The sequence below is a fragment of the Macaca mulatta genome, chromosome 12 (genome assembly GCF_049350105.2).
Source record: "Macaca mulatta isolate MMU2019108-1 chromosome 12, T2T-MMU8v2.0, whole genome shotgun sequence".
Lineage (NCBI taxonomy): Eukaryota > Metazoa > Chordata > Mammalia > Primates > Cercopithecidae > Macaca > Macaca mulatta.
In genome coordinates this window covers 107,298,188-107,318,994 of record NC_133417.1, presented here as the reverse complement: position 1 = coordinate 107,318,994, position 20,807 = coordinate 107,298,188, and the positions used below count along the sequence as shown (strand labels likewise).

Sequence of the window (20,807 nt, the reverse complement as noted above, 5' to 3'; positions counted from 1 at the left end):
CAGTGGTGCTAGGAGGGAGGGTAATGGGAAGGGGGTGGCCGCTTGGCTTGAGTGGTCAGAGGAGGCCGCTCTGAGGAGCTGACATTTGAGCAGAGAGCTGGATGACAAGCTGGAGCCAGCCCTGGATTAATCTGTCTTTAGCAATCAGGGTAGCTGGTATCTCTGTGGTCTGATTATATATTTATTGAATTATTGAATTATTATTATTATTTTTTGAGACAGAGTCTTGCTCTGTCGCCCAGGCTGGAGTGCAGTGGCGCGATCTTGGCTCACTGCAACCTTCACTTCCCTGATTCAAGCGATTCTCCTGCTTCAGTCTCCTGAGTAGCTGGAATTAAAGGTGTGTGCCACCATGCCCAGCTAATTTTTGTATTTTTAGTAGAAATAGGGTTTCGCCATGTTGGCCAGGCTGGTCTCAAACTCCTGACCTCAGGTGATCCACCCGCCTTGGCCTCTCAAAGTTCTGGGATTACAGGAGTGAGCCATTGCGCCTGGCTCTTGGTCTGATTATTTAGAGCTAAGCAGGGAATCTTTTAAAAGGAAAGTGGAATTCTTGATCTCTAGGCCTGTCTGCCCCAGCCTTCTGGGCTCCATCCCTGACCCTGTGAGGCACCCTTCTGTTTTCCGAGTGGCAGAGCAATCAAAACTGACACTTGTAGCTCTATGGTATGTTGAGAGCAAAGACAGAAAAATAAACAGTGATCAGGAGTCAAGGTCTCTAACAAGGTTAAATGGAAGGGAAGGAAAATGGGGGAACTGAAGAAAGCAGAGATGCCTGAAGGATTTTTTTTATGTGAATACTGTGGTGGAGATGATTAAAAAACTAATGGAATGGATAGGCGCGGTGGTTTATGCCTGTAATCCCAGGACTTCGGGAGGCTGAGGTGGATGGATTGCTTGAGGCCAGCAGTTCAAGACCAGCCTGGTCAACACAGCACAACCCATTTCTACTAAAAATACAAAAATTAGCCAGGCGTGGTGGTGCATGTCTGTGGTCCCAGCTACTTGGGAGGCTGAGGCATGAGAATTGCTTAAACGCGGGAGGCGGAGGTTGTCGTGAGCTGAGATCGCACCACTGCACTCCAGCCTGGGCCGCAGAGCAAGACTGTCTTAAAAACAAAATAAAACCAAAAAAAACCCCACACCAAACAAACAAACAAACAAACCAAAAAAACTGATGGAATGGTGAAATGTTTAACAGAAAAACAGAAGCCATCCCTTCACCTATATTGTACTGCAAATACTTTAGTATTTTCATGTTCTGCTAAAAACACCTGGAAGCCTTTCTCTTTAGTAAATGAAACAATAAAGATTAACGAGTTAATTTGGTAAAGCTGATTTGAATTGCACAGAAGGCATTGCGTAAGTACTTGGCATTTAAAAAGTTATCTGACATTTAAAAGGAGATGCCTGTTAATGAATTCAAGAGCTAATCTTATACTCTGACAGAGTGAGCCATGGAAAATCCAGGATTATTATCTTGCTGTAAACACAATATGATTCAGTTGAGCTATCACACAGAAAAAAGAGAGCACTATTGGTTGCGTACAAACATCTAGACTTACACACATATACAAGATGGCAAAACTTAAAGAGAACATCCATTAAAATTACAGACACCTCTTATTGTTTCCTTTCTTACTCTTGAATTATAATATCTGAACTATAGACCCAGGGAGAAACCCTTCTCCCCAGTAATGTTTCCTCCTCCTTTCAGCTGGTATATTTTAAATGGTCACTACCACGGGTTGGTTCTCCAAACAGACTTTGGGAAGTCTAACCTTAAGCAGGAGATGAAATTCTAAATCCAAGTGGCTACGTCTCTACCCTGGGTCCCACAGAGCCACCACAGATAAGGATCTGTCCCGTAGGTGTCCCTCGGGCCCTCCTCATTACTTCTCCCACTCCTTTCTAATTGGGGTTCCCCATCTTTGTAGATGCAGCTTAATGGCTCCAAGAAGAGTGATTGTCCCTCATTAAGGAGGCTGCAACACTCTCGCTGTCTAACTCCCTCCCACGCAGCTCACAACTTCATTCTGCCGGAGAACAGGCTGCCAAGAGGCTCCGGGAACCTGTGGGCAAGCTGAGCTGGAGGAAGAAAACAGAAAAGAGGAGGGCCTTTGTAACCAAGATCTGAAATATGCTGGGGAACACACCCCACCATTATCTTAATGCTTGAAGAGCGGGTGGGGGGAGCCTTTGCTGAAACCCTTAGGTGGTCTCTCAAGTTGCCACATCAAACCTCTGTGCACACAGGGCATTTGCTGCCTCCTGTGAGTAAACAAAAGGAAGAGTCAGTCGCTCCTCTGACCCCGGGCTCCCCTCGTTGGCTGATAGTCTGTCCTTCGACTCCCCTTGGTGGCTCTGAGTCCCAGGGGCACGGAGGGATCTGAGAGATTTAGTCACTGGGGCTAAGGGAGAAGGAGGGCTGGGATTCTGAGCTTTCCTGTCCTCCCATCCCCTCCTAGGGTAGGGGAACCAAATCCTGGAAGGGACCCCTCCTGCAGGCGCGAAGGGCCTGCCAACTTTCCCCGTGTTTGGTCTTCCCGGGCCCAGCTGTTCCTTGCCCATGACAGCCTACGGACCTAAAAGCGGACAATGGGAATGGGGCCAGAGGTGGGGCTGAGTGTGCCTGGGACTCCCTGGGCTCCCTGAGATGGGGCTGCCTAGGGAGGGGATCCGAGTGGGCCAGGCGTTATTATACACTGTCAACCTCAGGCTGACTTGGAGGGCACCCTGTCTGTGGCAAGGCCAACCACCCTGGCCACCCCTAAAGTCCTCACTCTGAGGTTCTGTCTCTGTCTAGGTTTCCCTGGCTGGAAGGGAGGAGGCCTCCAGTGTGCAGGAGGTCAGATGGACACCTGGGATCTCAGCTCAGCAACCCAGCCTGGCCGCATAGCCTCTTTCTGAGGAGCAGCAGAACCCCAGAGCCACAGGGGGCTTCCACCCCACACAAATGTGCCCAGCAGTCCAGCGCCTGTCACCTGGGCTCATCCTGCTCTTCTTGGCCATGTGAGGTCTGGGCCCACTTTTTACATTCTACAGGCAATTTGGTGCTGGTGAAATGGGCTGAGTGAGCCGTTTTGCGAGGGCTCTACAAGTAGGCACGGTGGAGACACAGTTTGGTAGCCAAAGAAGAGCTTTCTTATTCTCCTCCTGTCAGGAATTTTGGTCTTCATCTATTTTTAAATGTCCTCAACTTTACAGAAGGAGATTTGACATCCTCCTGAGTGTTCAGCAAATTAGCCGAACAGCTAGCAAACATGAGCCTTGAAAGAGAAGCATGGCAACCTCCAGTCTTCGCTTCCGTCAGGGGCTCATTTCGTGACTTTGGCTAAGCCATTACTCTTTCTGTACCTCCACTTCCCTACCTAGAAAATGGGGCTAAGCTCATTGTTCTCTTCCAGGGAATTCTGAACGAAACTCTGGACACTTTCATTCCAGAGCTTCTACTATAAGTAAATCTTATCTGTGAGTTCTAACTGCTACTGTCTTCGACATTATTATGTGCTTTGTTGATACAACAGAATCACTGTTTATCTGGCTTAGGAGCTGGAGGAGAAAAATTTCAAGCCAAAATAGTGATCTCTTCTGCCCCAAGGGAGGTAGAAGCCAGCTTTTTCTGTGAGGGGGTGGCTAGCTGTATTCAGGCCGGAACTGTGCCTGTGTTTGAGGGATGACACCTTCTATTTTAGACTGGGAGATGGGAGGTCGAGAGGTGAAAGGTGGGAAATCTGAACAACTCCTCAGCTCCTTCCAACTCAAAACTTGAACTCAAAACTGTGTGACTTCCTTGTTTTGTTGGGTCTGGTGGGACTTTTCCAATCTGACAACCGACAGACAGGGAATCTCAACTTGCAAACTGATTCCACTGTGAAAAGGTCATTTTTAAATCAGTTGATTTTTATTAGGAAAAAAAATATGGTGTTTTGATTCCCAGACTCTCCCATAAAAGTTTATCTAACCCAGATTCAGCCAGACTATGGAGTTGAAGTAGTCCTGGTCTTGCATGACAGCAGGAGGCTGGAAGAAGAGAAAGAAAAATGTCCTTTCTTTTTCTTTCCTGGGTCCCCACACTTTCCTGACCCCTTCCCCTCCACTGGGCTCTTCTGTCCTCCAACCTCTAAATTTTCCTCTGCAGCCCTGTGCTGTGGGCCGTGGGGCCCTGCCAACACAGTGCTCCTGGTCCCCAAATTCCCTGCCTCCTCTCTGCCCACAGGCCTTAGCTGTGCTCCCTTAGGTATAGGGGGAAAGCAATTAAGAAACTTTCACAAGGAGATATGAGGAACCCAAAATAATCTCTAATAGTTAGAAATTTAAGCAGTGAAACACAGTGAACACTCCAGAAGGCATGGAGGATATTTGGGAGGCAGAGAGAGGGATGCTTGAATTGGGGGTTGGGGATGGGAAAGGAAGGAACAATTGGTAGATTGACCCATTGTCCTCCTTTAAATTATTCCTGCTTTTCAAGCTTCTCTTTTTCCATGTCTAAACCCTTAGATTGTATACAAGCTCCAAGTTCTGTTTTATAATGGCTTTCAAGGCAAGGGACAGGGGAGTACAACAGTAATGATTATAATGTATTGGGGGTTGCCTATTGCCAAGCATTGTGTGAATCCCTTTCCATATGTTTCATCTCATCCTCATCGTGACCCCATGAGGGAAATATTATTACCCTATGAGGAAACTCTGCCTCAGAGAGGTTAAATAGCCTGCCTAAAGCCACACAGCCTGTAAGGAAGAAGTTAGGATTTATTTTATTTTATTCATTTTTGAGACAGAGTCTCACTCTGTCACTCAGACTGGAGTGCGGTCAGGTGATCATGGCTCATTGCAGCCTCGACCTCCCAGGCTCGAGCAGTCCTCCTGCCTCAGCCTCCTGAGTAGCTGGTACTACAGATACGCACCACCACACCTGGCTATTTTTTTTTTTTTTTTTTTTTTAGATGGAGCCTCGCTCTGTCACCCAGGCTGGAGTGCAGTGGCACAATCTCAGCTCATTGCAACCTCCGCCTCCCAGGTTCAAGAGATTCTTCTGCCTCAGGCTCTCGAGTAGCTGGGACTATAGGCGAGCGCCACCACGCCCGGCTAATTTTTTTGTATTTTTAGTAGAGACAGGGTTTCACTGTATTAGCCAGGCTGCTCTCAAACTCCTGACCTTGTGATTTGCCCACCTTGGCCTCCCAAAGTGCTGGGATTACAGGTGTGAGCCGCCGCACCTGGCTGCTAATTTTTTATAGAGACGGTGTCTCACTTTGTTGCCCGGGCTGGTCTCAAACTCCTGGGCTCAAGTAATTCTCCAGCCTTGGCCTCCCAAAGTGCTGGGATTATGGATGTGAGCCACTGCTCCTGGCCTAGAAGTTGGGATTTAAATGCAGCTTTATTGGATTTCCAAACGACTAGGCCTCTTTGAAAGTGCAGTTCATGTGTGAAAGGGGTCCTATTAGTTCTGATATCTATTTCCTTATCTGCAAACAGGAATAATAACTATACCAACTACATGAGGATGTTGTAAGGATGAGATAATCCTAAACCCTGTGCGTAGAAAAACTCAAAGATATTGGCTGTTTTTACCATTTGAAAAGACCCTCTCGGCCAGGTGGGTGGCTGAAGCCTGTAATCCCAGCACTTTGGGAGGCTAAGGTGGGTGGATCACCTGAGGTCAGGAGTTCAAGACCAGCCTGGTCAACATGGCGAAACCCCGTCTCTACTAAAACTACAAAAATTTTCCTGGCATGGTGACAGGCGCCTGTAATCCCAGCTACTCGGGAGGCTGAGGCAGGAGAATCGCTTGAACCCTGGAGGTAGAGGTTGCAGTGAGCCGAGATTGTGCCACTGCACTCCAGCCAGGGGAACACAGTGAGACTCCGTCTCAAAAAAAAAAAAAAAAAAAAAAAAGACCCTCTCAAGAGAATGGGGAGGTAATTGTTAAAGCTTGCTATAGGTATGTGGAGGTTCATCGTACTATTCTTTCTACTTTTACATGTTTGAAATTTTTCATAATACAAAGAAAAAAGGAAAACAAATTAACTATGCAGATATTGTGTGTCACTAGCAGCCAAGACATCAATTAATACAGACTTATTGGAATAAATGATAGTTGCAGTGAAAATTCAACAAATAAAAGCCCTCATTTTGTAATTAAAAACAAACCCCTCTCAGGAAATTAGCCTTAAATTGTCTAGGGCGTTTTGGGGCAGACAAAGTAATCCTGTGGGTAAGGCTCAACCAGAAGATGAAGTTTGCTTAGATCTTCAAAAAGCCTTTGAATCAAGTTCCACAACCAAAGCTATTTACAAAACTAGAGGGCGGGGGAGAGAGAGAGAGAGAGAGAGAAGGGAGAGTGAGCACAGGCATGGAACTAGGTGAGCTGTTGCAGTGTCTTGGAAAAGAGAGCTGACTTTAGAAACAAGAAACAAAGGCAGGGTAGGGAGTCAAGAGCACTTTTCTTGATGGGGAAATGCAGAAAGCGAATTCTCTTAGGCATTGGTGTGGAGACCAATCTTACTTGTCAGCCTCAGAGAGATCTCTAAGAAGGATGCCTAGTGACATCCCCAAGTCTGCACATGACCCAAAGCTTTTCCAGAGAAGGAAAAACCAAATCATAATGACCAATAGCAGGAAATGCCCAGAGACTGTGTGAGTTGTGGGGGAAAAATCAGTTGAACTTCCATCTCATTATCACTGAAAATAAATCAAGTGCAATCTCGGAATTCTATGTAGAGGAGATGGGCTTTTTCTATTCAGAATATGGATCTTAATGTCAATGACAGATTTAGTTACATATATATAAAACTACACATATATAAAACTATATATATAAAACTATACATACATACATATATATACACACACACACAAATATAAAGAGAGAGAGAGAGAGAGAGAATCTCACTTTGTTGCCCTGGCTAGTTTTGAACTCCTGGTTTCAAGTGATCCATTCACCTTGGCCTCCCAAAGTGCTGGGATTACAGGCGTGAGCCACTGCGCCCAGCCTGTTGATTTATTTTTGAGTGGCTCCTATGTACCAGGAACTGTGCCAGACGCAAGTGATACAAAGGCAGACGACAGCCTTAAACAGAAGGCAGGGTAGGGTATGGCTTAGAAGGACACGAAATAAAAGGTTACCTTTGTACCCTTGTACAAAACATAGTGTGTCTACAGGTGTTTTATCTTTTGTTTTTTTGTGTGTGTGCATGTTGTTTTTGGTCCTGAAAGAGGAGAGCTGATGGGGATATGAACACCATCTGTGAAACCACCAAGGAAACAGATGGGGGTAAACACAGGTTTATTCAAACCAAATCCTAGTGTGCTAGAATTACAGGCTACTCTTTGAAATCCAAAAGAGATAAACTTAGGATACATAAGATCAAATATGAATTTATACTGTTGTAAACTTATGAAACCTGAACTCAAGAGATAGTATAGGTTGAAACAGAAGTGAAAAAAGGGATATAACACCAATTTAACAGGATTTTTAGGATACCACCAAAGTTCTAAGCCCCACAAAGCAACAAAACAAAACCCAAGATAAGGCATGTGAGAAAGGATGTTTGTTCTCCCTAGCTTGGCAATAGTTTAAACAAAAGGAGAAAAGTGACAATGTGAAAACTGCTGAGATGCTTTCTTTCTTATTTTAAACAAAGAGATGCAATCATTTTTGGGAAATCTAATTAAGGTTTGAGCTTGTACTTTGATACTCTTTACTGACAACCTCTGCCCTGACAGCTCTACAAACAAGTGGGCTCAGCGCCCCTCTTTTCCCAAGCTTACGTAGATGGATCTGGATGGATGAGAGTTTTATGCTCTGAATTCCAATTTTTCAGAAAGATGAATTCGTTGTCCCCCAAAGTCTAGAGTTAGAGGGATAAAATGCCAAAAGGAATCGAGATCCTTAAAAGGAGAATGCTGATGACTCTATTCAATAAACTAATAAAAACCTGATTAATGTTAAATATTGTAAACCAATGATAATTAGCTAAAAAATAATGCTGCTATGGTGTTGACCCTGTTCAGCTTGCTGAATACTTGCATACTCTGAGCCTGAGATTATTTTATGCTAGACTTGAATAAAACCAGCTCGCCTCATGATCCATCTTTCCTTCTTATAGGGAGAATTTGGAAAAAGGCAAAACACTGAAAAAAAAAAAGCCTAGGAAAACAAATAACAGAATCCACCTCGGTTTCAAGTTAGCATGACTGCACTTTTTTCATGCATTATTTGCAAGTCTTTTCCGAACAGACACATTTTTTTTTTTTTATATAGTTGCAGCCATAGTGGACTTATTTTGATTTCCACTTTTAAAATGTTAAATCAGGCCGGGCACGGTGGCTCATGCCTGTAATCCTAGCACTTTGGGAGGCCAAGGCGGGTGGATTGCCTGAGCTCAGGAGTTCTAGACCAGCCTGGGCAACACGGTGAAGCCTCAACTTTACCAAAATACAAAAAAATTAGCCGGGAGTGGTGGCATGATTCTATAATCCCAGTTACTTGGGAGGCTGAGGCAAGAGAATTGCTTGAACTCGGGAGGTGGAGGTTGCAGTAAGCCGAGATTGCGCCTTTGCACTCTGGCCTGGGCAACAGAGTGAGATACTATCTCAAAAAGAAAAAAAAAAAAGTTAAATCAGTGGTTCTCAACTGGAGGTGATTTTGCTCCCCAGCAGGCATTAGCAGGGTCTGGAAACATTTTGATTGTCACAACCGGGGAGGGTTGTGCTACTGGCATCTAGTAGGCAGTGGCCAGGGATACTGCTTAACATCCTGCAATCAACGGGAAAGTTCCCCAAAACAAAGACTACCTGGTCCAAAATGTCAATGATGTTGCCTGTGTTAAACATTAGTATTAAATCTCAGTTTCTAGTATGAACAATCATCCTTTTTTAATGCTTGAATTAAACCCTTCACCGAGGGTGAAACTGCCATTGCCAAATTTTAACTGAGGCAGTGGAAGAGATCTGACCTAACCAACTCCATCTTGATTCTAACCTCCAGGTTGTCCTTGCTCATTCCTGGTGTAGGCCGAACTAACTTTGGCAGGAACTTAGTTTACAGTTTAGCTTTGAAACAAAGATGATAACAGCCCTTTCCCAAAACAAACCCCCTTCCTACCTGTGAACCAGACTGCCTTCGCAGGACTAACAAATTAGCCACAAAATTAGAAATCATGGTTTAGGAGTCATGCGGCTGGAGGCTACAAGATTCTAAATCTCCCCAAAATCATTTCTCTGATGTTACACTCTTAGACTGTTTCCAGATTTTCTCTGTTACAGATAATGCTGCAATGGACATCTTCAATGACTTTTTTTTTTCTGTTGAATTATTTCCTTAGGATAAATTCCCGGAAGTCAGAAATACATAATCAATGGATATTTCATATTTTTCATGTTTCATGAGTTATATTGCCATTTTGCTTTACGAAGGGATTGAATCAAAACTGTGTTCCACCAGAAGTGTATAAGTATACCAGTTTTAAAACCCTGGCAGCCCTGGGTGTTACCATTTAAAAAGAGTAAGAGAAGGCACAAATCTCAGATATAAGATGGTACTTATAGTTTGCCTCAATATACATTTAAATTGCTAATCAAGATGAATGATTTTTTCTTTTTCTTTTTTTTTTTTTTGAGACGGAGTCTAGCTCTGTTGCCCAGGCTGGAGTGCAGTGGCCGGATCTCAGCTCACTGCAAGCCCCGCCTCCCGGGTTCACGCCAGATGAATGATTTTTTCATATTTATTTTCTGTTACTCCTTTTTGGATATGAATTGTTTCTGTCTTTTGCTTATTTTTATCATGGTTCTCAATGATTTTCTTTTAAAATTGCAGGTAATCTTTACTGAGTATAGATGGTAAAGTTAATGAAATTATTTTACTTTTTTTTTTCTAGTTTTACTTTCTCCTACCACTGTCTAGCTATGTTAATATTTCCTCCCGAAATTTTCATTTGTAATTTTAATACTCTTTTTAGGTGCCGGTCACCTAACCCAACCTGCGGCCTCTACGCAGAGAGGCCTCGGGGGATAGGAAAAGCTTCTCCAGCGATTGATGTCAGCGGCCCACCGAGGTAAGAGCAATACTCTGTCTCTGAAAGTATCCCAGGAACTAATTTCCCTTAATCAAATGAAGGGCCTTAGGAGGAGCCACGAGGCAGAAATGAAAATAAATCTGAAGGAGAATACCAAATTCTGTGAGGAGTTTGAAAGACCTGCATTAAAAAAGGGCACCGTACCTTTAGGACTGCAGCTCTGGCGATGCTCCATATGCAGCTATTAATATGCAAAAAATGCCTTCATAAATACTTGATTCTGTTCACAGTGGGGAAGCAGTTCATTTGAAAGAGGAAATGGGAGCTTGGAGTTGAAACATGTCTGCTTGTCTCCTTTTTCTTTTTTCATTGCTCTCTTTTCATCTCCACATTTCCCCTTGTAGTTTTCTTACCCCCGCCCCCACCACCTCACCCCCTCTTCTAACTCCTAGGAACTTGCTGGTATCAGTTGCTACTCTCGTTTCTTTTGATGGATTCGCTGCCGAGGCCCCGCTCCTCAGGTCAGGTGTGGAAGAGGTGCCTTGGAGCCATTCCCACCATTTGCCATCCTCATCGTGTGTTGGAGGAAGGAGCCTAACCCTTTCTGCTCCCATTACAGTGCGGACAGCCTCCGAGGAGCCAAGGTGAAGGCTCTCGCATCGCAGCGGTAGGGCCTCTGCAGAAGCCTCCAGCCCAGGGAACGCTGTCACCCCAGCCTCTGCAGAGCACCCTGTGGCTTTCTCCCCAACCCACACGCCAGAGATTGTTTTCTAAATCTAGGCCTGCGACTTCTCATTAGAGGGTGGTAATACCAGAATATCCACCCTTGGCAAGTCTTCCCCTCTCTCAGCTAGCACTGTGATAAAAGTACAAGTCTTGGCCGGGCGCGGTGGCTCAAGCCTGTAATCCCAGCACTTTGGGAGGCCGAGACGGGCGGATCACGAGGTCAGGAGATCGAGACCATCCTGGCTAATATGGTGAAACCCCGTCTCTACTAAAAATACAAAAAACTAGCCGGGCGAGGTGGCGGGCGCCTGTAGTCCCAGCTACTCGGGAGGCTGAGGCAGGAGAATGGCGTAAACCCGGGAGGCGGAGCTTGCAGTGAGCTGAGATCCGGCCACTGCACTCCAGCCTGGGCGACAAAGCGAGACTCCGTCTCAAAAAAAAAAAAAAAAAAAAAAAAAAAAAAAAAAAAAAAAGTACAAGTCTTTCATGTGACTGAACCCCTAATAGAGTCAGATCCCAAGGAAGGGAGGGAAGAGGGAGTCAGTGGGGGAACTGATGGAAAGGAACGGTGCTGCTAAGATCAGTATTGTGATGTCCTCTGCTTCGGTGGGGGAAAGGCCACAAGGGAAGGAATCCCCTGGATTGCCAGTGGCCCATCAATGTAGGGAACTGAAATCAGCTGGACAGAAATTTGTCCTAAATGTGTTCCAGATGCTTTATAATAAACATGAAATTAGTCATTGCCATGGAGTAGGCTGAGGAAGTAGTTAAAACTAAAGTCAGTGATTAATCTAATAAGAGGCCATTAGCCTTGAGAAGTAAGCGGGGGTGCAGGAGGCCAGGAAGACACCCCTACCTCCCTCCCACCCTGTTTTCTCTGTGTTTGGGGCTGGTGGGGCTCCCTAGACTTCTCCTCAGATGCCCTTTCTTTCCAGGGCTGCTTCTAAAGGAACTGGGACTACTGCAACTTGGACAAGTCGCTCCTGGTGGGAGCCACCCCGCTGTTTCACAAAGGAGGCAGGCGCGTGGGCTTCTCAGTGAGCTAACTTTCCACAGCCTCACAGGGGAAACTGGGATGAAAGTTTAAGACCCCTCGCTCTGGTATTCCTTCTTCTGACTGCAAAGTTAATAATTCAGCCTAGGATTTAATTAGACATGGTTGAGCCCCTCTTTCTTTTTTTTTTTTTTGAGACGGAGTCTTGCCCTGTAGCCTAGGCTGGAGTGCAATGGTGTGATCTCGGCTCACTGCAACCTCTGTCTCCTGCGTTCAAGTGATTCTCCTGCCTCAGCCTCCCAAGTAGCTGGGATTACAGAGGTGTGCCACCATACCCAGCTAATTTTTGTATTTTTAGTAGAAACTGGGTTTCACCATGTTGGCCAGGCTGGTCTTGAACTCCTGACCTTGTGATCCGTCCACCTTGGCCTCCCAAAGTGCTGGGATTACAGGCGTGAACCTCCACGCCCGCCCGAGCCTCTCTTTCATTGCAGGTGATAGTAGATCTTTTGGAACAGAACCGTGGGGCTGTGTGAATTTGGGGTGTGTTTAGGGTATGTGAGGCCTTTGCATGGCCTTTGGGTTGCAGAATTATCAAAATACACCATATTATGTTTTCCTTAGTCACATACTCTTTCAAAAACTCTGTCTCTAGTTCCCTTAAATGGGATGTCTGCAAAGTGGGCATTTAAAAAATGCAAATGTTGGTTCAGCAGCTCCTTGGCAGCAGGAGGAGTTGCTCAGTTGCGTTTCACCTCAGTGGAGACCTGACCCAGGCCTAGGGTTGTCACAGAGAGTTCATCAGAGCCCAGCTCTGGCACACAGATGAAAGCAATCCCATTTCTATTATCATTATGCATAATGAGTGCTGGGGAAGAATAGAAAGCCAGGCTGTGGCAGGAAGGAAGGTGGACAGAATGGAGAAATCAAGATCATGGCCTAGAGGTGTCACACAGCAGGGTGAGACCTGCGAGTCCCCTGCAGCTGCGTGTGCTGCCTCTGCCTCAGGTTCTCCAAGGCCCTGGATTCAGTTCTAGGAATTTCCTTGAGTTGTCTCTCTAGAGATAATTTGAAGACAGTTCCAGCTTCAAAGCTTCCAAGGAAGGAACAAACTTATAAATATTTGTGAACATATGTCCTTGAACCACTAACAGATACTCTTTTTTTTTTTTCTGAGACAGGGTCTCGCTCTCTCACTCTGGATTCTGGCTGCAGCATGATCTCAGCTTGCTGCAACCTCCACCTCCTAGGTTCAAGCGATTTTCCTGTCTCAGCCTCCCAAGTAACTGGGACCACAGGTGCATGCCACCACACGGCTAATTTTTGTATTTTTAGTAGAGACAGGGTTTCACCACATTGGCCAGGCCAGTCTCGAACTCCTGACCTCAGGTGATCTGCCCGCCTCCGCCTCGCAAAGTGCTAGGATTACAGGCACGAGCCCACTGTGACCAGTCCACTAATAGAAATTCTTAATATATCTAGATGAACCACCATCCTCCTTTCTTCACGATTACCTTTGCACTTTTTTTTTCTTAATTGCCAATATTTATCTCTATTACGAATGAAAATTAGTGCCTACTGCCTCATTGGATGTCACCTTTCTGTGTTCCTTATTCTCTTTCTGACTTCGCAGAAGTCAGGGAAAGGCCTATTCAGCTTATTTACACACGTAAAGAGCCAAACAATACAGTCCAAGTTGAGTTAAGATATTCCAAGTCTAAGAGTAAAGGAACCCCTGTGATTTCATAGTCTACTTGTCTCATTTTACTGATTAGGCAAATGAGGCCCAGAGAGGTAAAGTGTCTCACCTAGGGCCACACAGCAAGCTGAGACAAGAACCCGAGTTGTGACTCCCAGTGTCATCCTCATTCAGAGTCAATACTGTACCTGCTTCTCTGTTGTTTGGGTCAATGGTGAGGTTTCATAAAGATTCATGTGAAGGTTGGCTCTAGGTTCAGTGTTTGCTATAGTGAAAATCAAAGAGGAAAAAATATCAAGGTGGTCAGATCTGGATTTCATGACTTTTTATATATACCATACACACACACACACACACACACACACACACCTAGTTCATATGTATGTAAGATTATAAGCACATATACACCCATGGCATTCACAATTTACTCACCAAATAACACCTGTAACCTCTATAGGCATAGTCTAAACACCATGTTAAACATAGTGTTAAGACTTTATATTCAAATACATATTATTCTTGTTTTGGTTGCTCTTTAAAAGAACAAAAGTAAATTCTTTATGCTATTAAAATTCAGATAAAGCTGAAATTAAAAAGGAAATATTGATGGAAAAAAATCTGCTGATGCTGTTGAGTATAAATTTTGTATGACTGCACTTCACTGAAGTAGGAAAAGGCTTCTGCAAACTTCCAAATAGAGAGATCAGAGGCTTCCTTTTTTCCTTATAATGTGGAGGGGCAAGAGGAAAGGTGGAAACATGAATCAAACAAAGGCAAACGCCAAAGCGGGGCTGGAGGGAGGGGACTAACGGAAACCACAGAAACCGTGGAGCCAGCTGGGAAGCAGGCACCACCTGGACACCAGCAGGGGCTGTCGTGTGATGCCCATGACTCCCCTCCATGCTGTTGTTATCAATGTTCTCTATAGGTGTGGCAGTGGAGGTGCAAAAAGTATAGTAACCCACTCAAAGTTGTACCACTAGTGAGGTTTTGAGTAAGGATTTCCCTCCAAGACTGCCCGACCCCAAAACTCCATGGTGCAAAAGGATAGGTTTTATTTTGCTTCTTTTTTTCCCCTAAGAAAGTAAATTTGGTCGGTTGCAGTGGCTCATGCTCGTAATCCCAGCACTTTGGGAGGCCAAGGTGGGTGGATTGCTTGAGGCCAGGAGTTTGAGACCAGCCTGGCCAACAAGGCGAAACCCCATCTCTACTAAAAATACAAAAATTAGCTGGGCGTGGTGGTGGGCGCCTGTAGTTGCAGCTACTCCAGAGGCTGAGACAGGAGGATCGCTTGAACCTGAGAGGCAGAGGTTACAGTGAGCCAAGATCACGCAACTGCACCCCAGCCTGGGTGACAGAGCGAGACTCTGTCTGAAAAAAAAAAGTAATTTTAATATTCTAAAGGAATGTTTATTTGAGGAACAGATTTAGCTAAGCAATGGCTCTACTGACATAGGTTTTAGTCTCTTCTGTGGGACCAATGTCCAACAAAAAGTTCTTTCCATACTTGGTACTCATAAGTAGCTCTTTTAGGAGCCAATGGCCATATGTCACTCTGTATCTTTGTCTTTTTGACCTTAAGCCTCTACTCATTCTTTGTGGGCTGACCTTCCCTTTTCTGTTGTTCCTCAGCTAGCTGCTTCTGTTTTTGAAAATGACTTTTGCACAGATTTAAAACATTTCTTAGCAGGGTGTGGTGATGCATGCCTGTAATCCCAGCTACTCAGGAGGCTGAGATACAAGAATCACTTGATCTCGGGAGGTGGAGGTTGCAGTGAGCCGAGATTTACCACTGCACTCCAGCCTAGGTGACAGAGTGAGACTCTGTCTCAAAAAAAAAATTTTTTTAAAAATTTAAATCAGCCTGGGGGAAACTGAGGCCCTGAAAGCATTTTCATTCAGTTGGCTCAAGGGCACACCTTGAAATAACACAAGACCAGAACCCGGAACCCAAATGTCCTGACCTAGCTTCTTGCACTTTCCCCTCCACATCACACTGCCTCCCTTTAGCCTCAACGCGCTTGCCACATCACAGCTGCTTGGCCATGATCCACCCTCGGGACAAATCCAGCCCAGCAGAATTGTGTTGTGATGAGGTTCACTACACTGTGGCTTGGAAGGATTCATGGGCCTCTTAGAAATGAAACTTATAAATTCTAATGCATAAGGAAAGTTCTTGCAACACCAGGAGAATGAATCAGTCAGCCAGAGTTCAAGAAATGTAAACACATTTTTAGATAGGAGACTGAAAAATCACTTAGGACTTCTCCATCTTTTGGGTCAAGACCTTGGTAATTTACTGAGGTCCAAGCTGTCAAGGAGGAGACACAACTCAAACTGCATTCCTGGGAGATAGAACAGCGGGGGTGGTAAAACCTCCTTTCAGAACAATGTGACAAGATCTACCCCTGTTATCAAGTCAAAGAAACTGATTAACCCATCGACCAACCCAGGTAATTGGCTGCAAACGAAGGCCTGGTTCTTTTTTTGTCGTTCAAAAACTGGTGTGCACATTCCAGTTTTTACAGTCTATACAGGCTATACAGACTATAGGCTGCACAACTTCCAGGCACGCCTGAAACTGGGAGTTCACAGTCTTTCTGTGATGAACATTTCTGCCACTAAAGAGATAAACAGAAAACACATTCCTTCCTTGGCTGCCCACCATCAGGCCTTAGCAGATTTTCAAATGCTAGCATTAATCTAACCACAGGCTTTTAGTGAGGAGATAGCATTCTCACCAGATAATCAGGCAGTTTTAGAGATGACCCTTATTAGATGGGGGTCTCATCCCAAGCCTGTTCTGCCTTCTTCAAATCATGGAATCCTTCACCAAACACTCAAAACTTAAAAAGCAGGAAAGGGCATCTGATTCTAGCATGGCATATGGCTCCTTAACATTTCCTTCTATTTAAATCTGCATTGGCTATGTTTAATTCCCAAGTCATTGTTTGTTGTTTTCAATAAAAATGAAACATAGTTGGCTGGGCATGGTGGCTCACGCCTGTAATCCCAGCACTTTGGGAGGCCAAGGCGGGCAGATCACTTGATGTCAGGAGTTTGAGACTAGCCTGGCCAACATGGTGAAACCCTGTCTCTACTAAAAATACAAACATTAGCCAGGTGTGGTGGCGGGCGCCTGTAATCCCAGCTACCTGGGAGGCTGAGGCAGGAGAATCACTTGAACCCAGGAGGCGGAGGTTGCAGTGAGCTAAGATCGCGCCATTGCACTCCAGCCTGGGCAACAAGAGTGAAACTCTGTCTCAAAAAAAAAAAAAAAGAAAAAAAAAGAAAGAAAGAAATATAGTCATATTTATTCCCATTGTTTCAGGATGCATATTTGCCTTGGTATGGGACCCTCTTGTGGGCCCCATCTGGTGTCAAAATAGAGATCGACTCCAAAGAGTCACCTTATTAGGCCAGGTGGGCCACCTGGCTCCTTCCTAGATATATGTCAGGGTTTGGGAAAGAATATCACACCCGTAGGGTCCAAACTTTCCAAATATGCAGTGGTTACAAGGGCAGTAGCTGTTGGAGGTGCTGGCAGGAGCTTCTTTAAATCTGTTTAAGGCGTTTGTCTATGTATATCATTTCTGAGGCAAGAGCACCCTTTGATGGCTAACATGCTGTCATGGAACATACCCCATAACTTGCAATGTTTCATTACCATGGAAGGGATATATCCATTGCCAAACAGGTCTCAGAAAGCACCTTTGCCTTCTCATAGCTTTGCACAGGGACTTGCTGGCCCCAGCAGGAATCAATGGGAGAAGGCCTGAAAGTCAGCCTCAGTCCCTTCATGGGGACTATGTTTTTTTGATCATAAATGGAAAATGCAAACACAAATTCCAGATTATTAAAAAAAATTCTCCCTAGTATAAACTTAACCATAAAAGGAAGGATAATTTTGGTCCTGCTGACCTTTCCTTAAGAATATCTAAAAATACTTTATTTTATATGATGTGACTCAAGACACCTATGACCTATAGAGTGTTTGTAGTGTTATAATAAATTTTGAGTCTGCTTGTTTAATGCAGGGGACCAAGACCCAAGATGGCCTTTTGGTATTGTCATTATCAAATTCTTGGGACGAGATTTAAGACCTTGTTTATGCTACACATTTTCACTTTAAATCTTCCTGAATGAGGAGGAGGGTGAGATGGGTGTAGGGAATAGTTGCTGGAAGCCTGAATAAGTCTCCAGGCGAAAGACATCCCCCTGGGAGCTCTAACTAGGGAGTCAAGTAGACAGAGCTAGAAAATATGAGTCAGTCTGAATTTAAATACGGAAGTACCCAGTAAATGCAAGGGCAATATTTTTCTTCCAATTTGGGATAACAGTCCTTTTACTTATATCTTTTTAGATTAAGGCTAGATAAGTCTCAAGGGTCTGGCTTTAGCTTTGGGAACACCAATCTCTCTCAAAAATTCATAAATTATTTTTTATGGAAAGGTCTAAAGGCACATGGCAGTTTACCAAGCCCAGAATGAAAGCCTAGCTAGAGGACTGAATTTAAATTCGAGATGCATAACAACAAAATGTCAACCACATGACAAACCCTCCAATCAAGAGACATCACAGGATTCGTAAGGATATCTGTGGTGGAAGACTGTGTGGAGGAAAGGAATTCAAAAAAAAGGCTGAAGGTGGAATTGCATACAAAACAGCCAGCAAATGTCATTCACGTGGTGGTCTCTGTTCTCCAGAAAATACACACACACACACACACACACACACACACACACACACACACACACACATATATATATATATTTGTTTTTTTTTTTTTTAGAGAAGTCTCGCTCTGTTACCCAGGCTGGAGTGCAGTGGCACAACCTTGGCTCACTGCAACCTCAGGTTCAAGCAATTCTCCCTGCTTCAGCCTCCCGAGTAGCTGGGATTATAGGCATGCGCCACCACGCCTGGTTAATTTTTGTATTTTCAGTAGAGATGGGGTTTTGCCATGTTGGCCAGGCTGGTCTTAAATTCCTGACCTCAGGTGATCTGCCCGCCTTGGTCTCCCAAAGTGCTGGGATTATAGGTGTGAGCCACTGCACCTGGCCAGAAAATATTATTTGTGGTCACTTGCTCTCAAACAAATAAAGATATCTGGGGTCCCAGTCTCTAGTCTTATCTCCTCCAATCCATTCTCTACATAGCTGGGAGTCATTTCTATAAAATAAAAATCTGGTGATGCCAATTCCTATGTAAGCAGAGTCCCACCGCCATTGGCGTGAATTCCTCAGCTGCTTTCAATTAAAAAAAATTTTTGAGATGGAGTCTCGCTCTTGTTGCCCAGGCTGGAGTGCAATGGCATGATCTCGGCTCACTGCAAGCTCCACCTCCCGGGTTCAAGCGACTCTCCTGCCTCAGCCTCCCAAGTAGCTGAGATTACAGGCATGCACCACCATGCCTGGCTAATTCTGTATTTTTAGTAGAGATGGGGTTTCTCCATGTTGGTCAGGCTGGTCTCAAACTCTTGACCTCAGGTGATCTGCCCGCCTCGGCCTCCCAAAGTGCCAGGATTACAGGTGTGAGCCACCACGCCCGGCCTCTTAGCTGCTTTCTATGGCCCTTCATGATCTGGCTTCTGCCTCCTTCTCAAGGTGTATTTTTCATCACTCCTTCCCCTGTGTGTACCCTGGGGTACAGTCATTACAAGTTGCCTCAGTTTCTCCATGCTGCCATGCTCTCTCACATTTATATTGTCCTTTCTCCTACAGCATCCTTTCTTTACCACTTGGCTAGTTCCCACATACATCCTTAGAAACTCTGCTTAAGTGTCCTCTCCTTCCAAAAGCCTTTTCAACCTCCAGGCTGAGTCAGTCTGAACTAATTCATAGCTCTCAACACATTCCACTGCTGTGGACTACTTTAAGGCATGGATATGGTCTCTCAACTGTATTTTTGTGCCTACCATAGTATTTGTCACTAGTAGATGGACAATTAGTGTTTGTTGAATGAATGAATGAGCAATATCTTTCTGCTTTGTAAAACATACAGACTGGGCTCAGTGGCTCACGCCTGTAATCCCAGCACTTTGGAAGGCCGAGGCAGGAACATCACTTGGGCTCAGGAGTTTGAGACCAGCCTGGCCAACATGGTGAAACCCCATCTCTATTAAAAATACAAAAAATTAGCCAGGTGTGGTGGTATGCGCCTGTAATCCCAACTACTTGGGAGGTTGAGGCAGGAGAATGGCTTGAACCCGGGAGATAGAGGTTGCAGTGAGCCGAGATTGTGCCATTGCACTTCAGCCTGGACAACGAGAGCCAGACTCCGTCTCAAAATAAACAAACAAAAAAACATACTCACAGATTCTTTCTGTTGAACACAGTCTGATTCTGGTGTTTACATTAACTTTCAAAGGAGGGATTATGGGGAAACCAAGACAGTAGCAAAATCCTTGGGCCACAGAGAGATGTATGAAAGGAGCAAGAGAGAAACTAGGTGGGAAACATCCTTAAGAAAAGCCACAAAAAAACTTCTTTCTTTGTTTTTTTATATTTTATTTTATTTTTTTGAGATGGAGTCTCACTCTGTTGCCCAGGCTGGAGTGCAGTGGTGTGATCTCGACTCACTGCAACCTCTGCCTCCTGGGTTCAAGTGATTCTCCTGCCTGAGCCCCCAGAGTAGCTGGGACTACAGGTGCCTGCCACCATGCCTGGCTAATTTTTGTATTTTTAGTAGAGACAGGGTTTCACCATGTTGGCCAACCTGGTCTCGAACTCCTGACCTCAAGTGATCCACTTGCCTCAGCCTCCCAAAGTGCTGGGATTACAGGTATGAGCCACCGCGACCGGCCTTATGCTTCTTTATAGTTGTGATGAGAAGACAACACAAATGTCTGAAGGGTGATTAAACAGAAAATACTATTTATGAATTACTAGTTAATGAAAGTTATTATTTTTTGATCTCTCTGACAGAAGAAAATTTAATCTTCTAAACTTTAATATAGGTTGAGAAATATAACTCACACACAAAATCCTAAGATCTATACCTGCTTTAAAATGCATTGTGCTAAGTATTACTTCACTACTTGGGCAAGGTCCCGATCCCTCGTGCATATCATGCATTAAGTGAACAGCAGATCCTGGCTACTTGGGAAGGACACATCCTGAGAATTTTAAGAATCCTTAGATTTGTGAATACCCCTAGTGTGTATCTATTGGTAATAAAACTAAAGAAGAAATGAAAAAAGAGAGAGAGTTCTTCAGACTCTGAATGAGACTATAAATAAAGGCTTAGTGTGATTTATTAAACTATTTTTTTGGCAGAGAACCATCACATTGTTAGACCATTTCACTTTCTTTTACTTCCATCACGAGTCCCAGCAGTCAGCTTTTTTTTAGGGCCATTAAAAATGCGT

At 44.6% G+C, this 20,807-nt stretch overlaps 1 protein-coding gene across 1 annotated transcript in view; it reads right to left on the bottom strand.

The window, feature by feature from the left end:
- KIAA2012 overlaps positions 1–20,807 on the bottom strand; it is a 138,618-nt gene that overhangs the window by 52,812 nt on the left and 64,999 nt on the right. Inside the window, exon 13 of the mRNA XM_015110675.3 lies at positions 13,627–13,703. Within this exon, the coding sequence (XP_014966161.3) occupies positions 13,627–13,703 (77 nt within the window). The remainder of the gene's footprint in view (positions 1–13,626; positions 13,704–20,807) is intronic.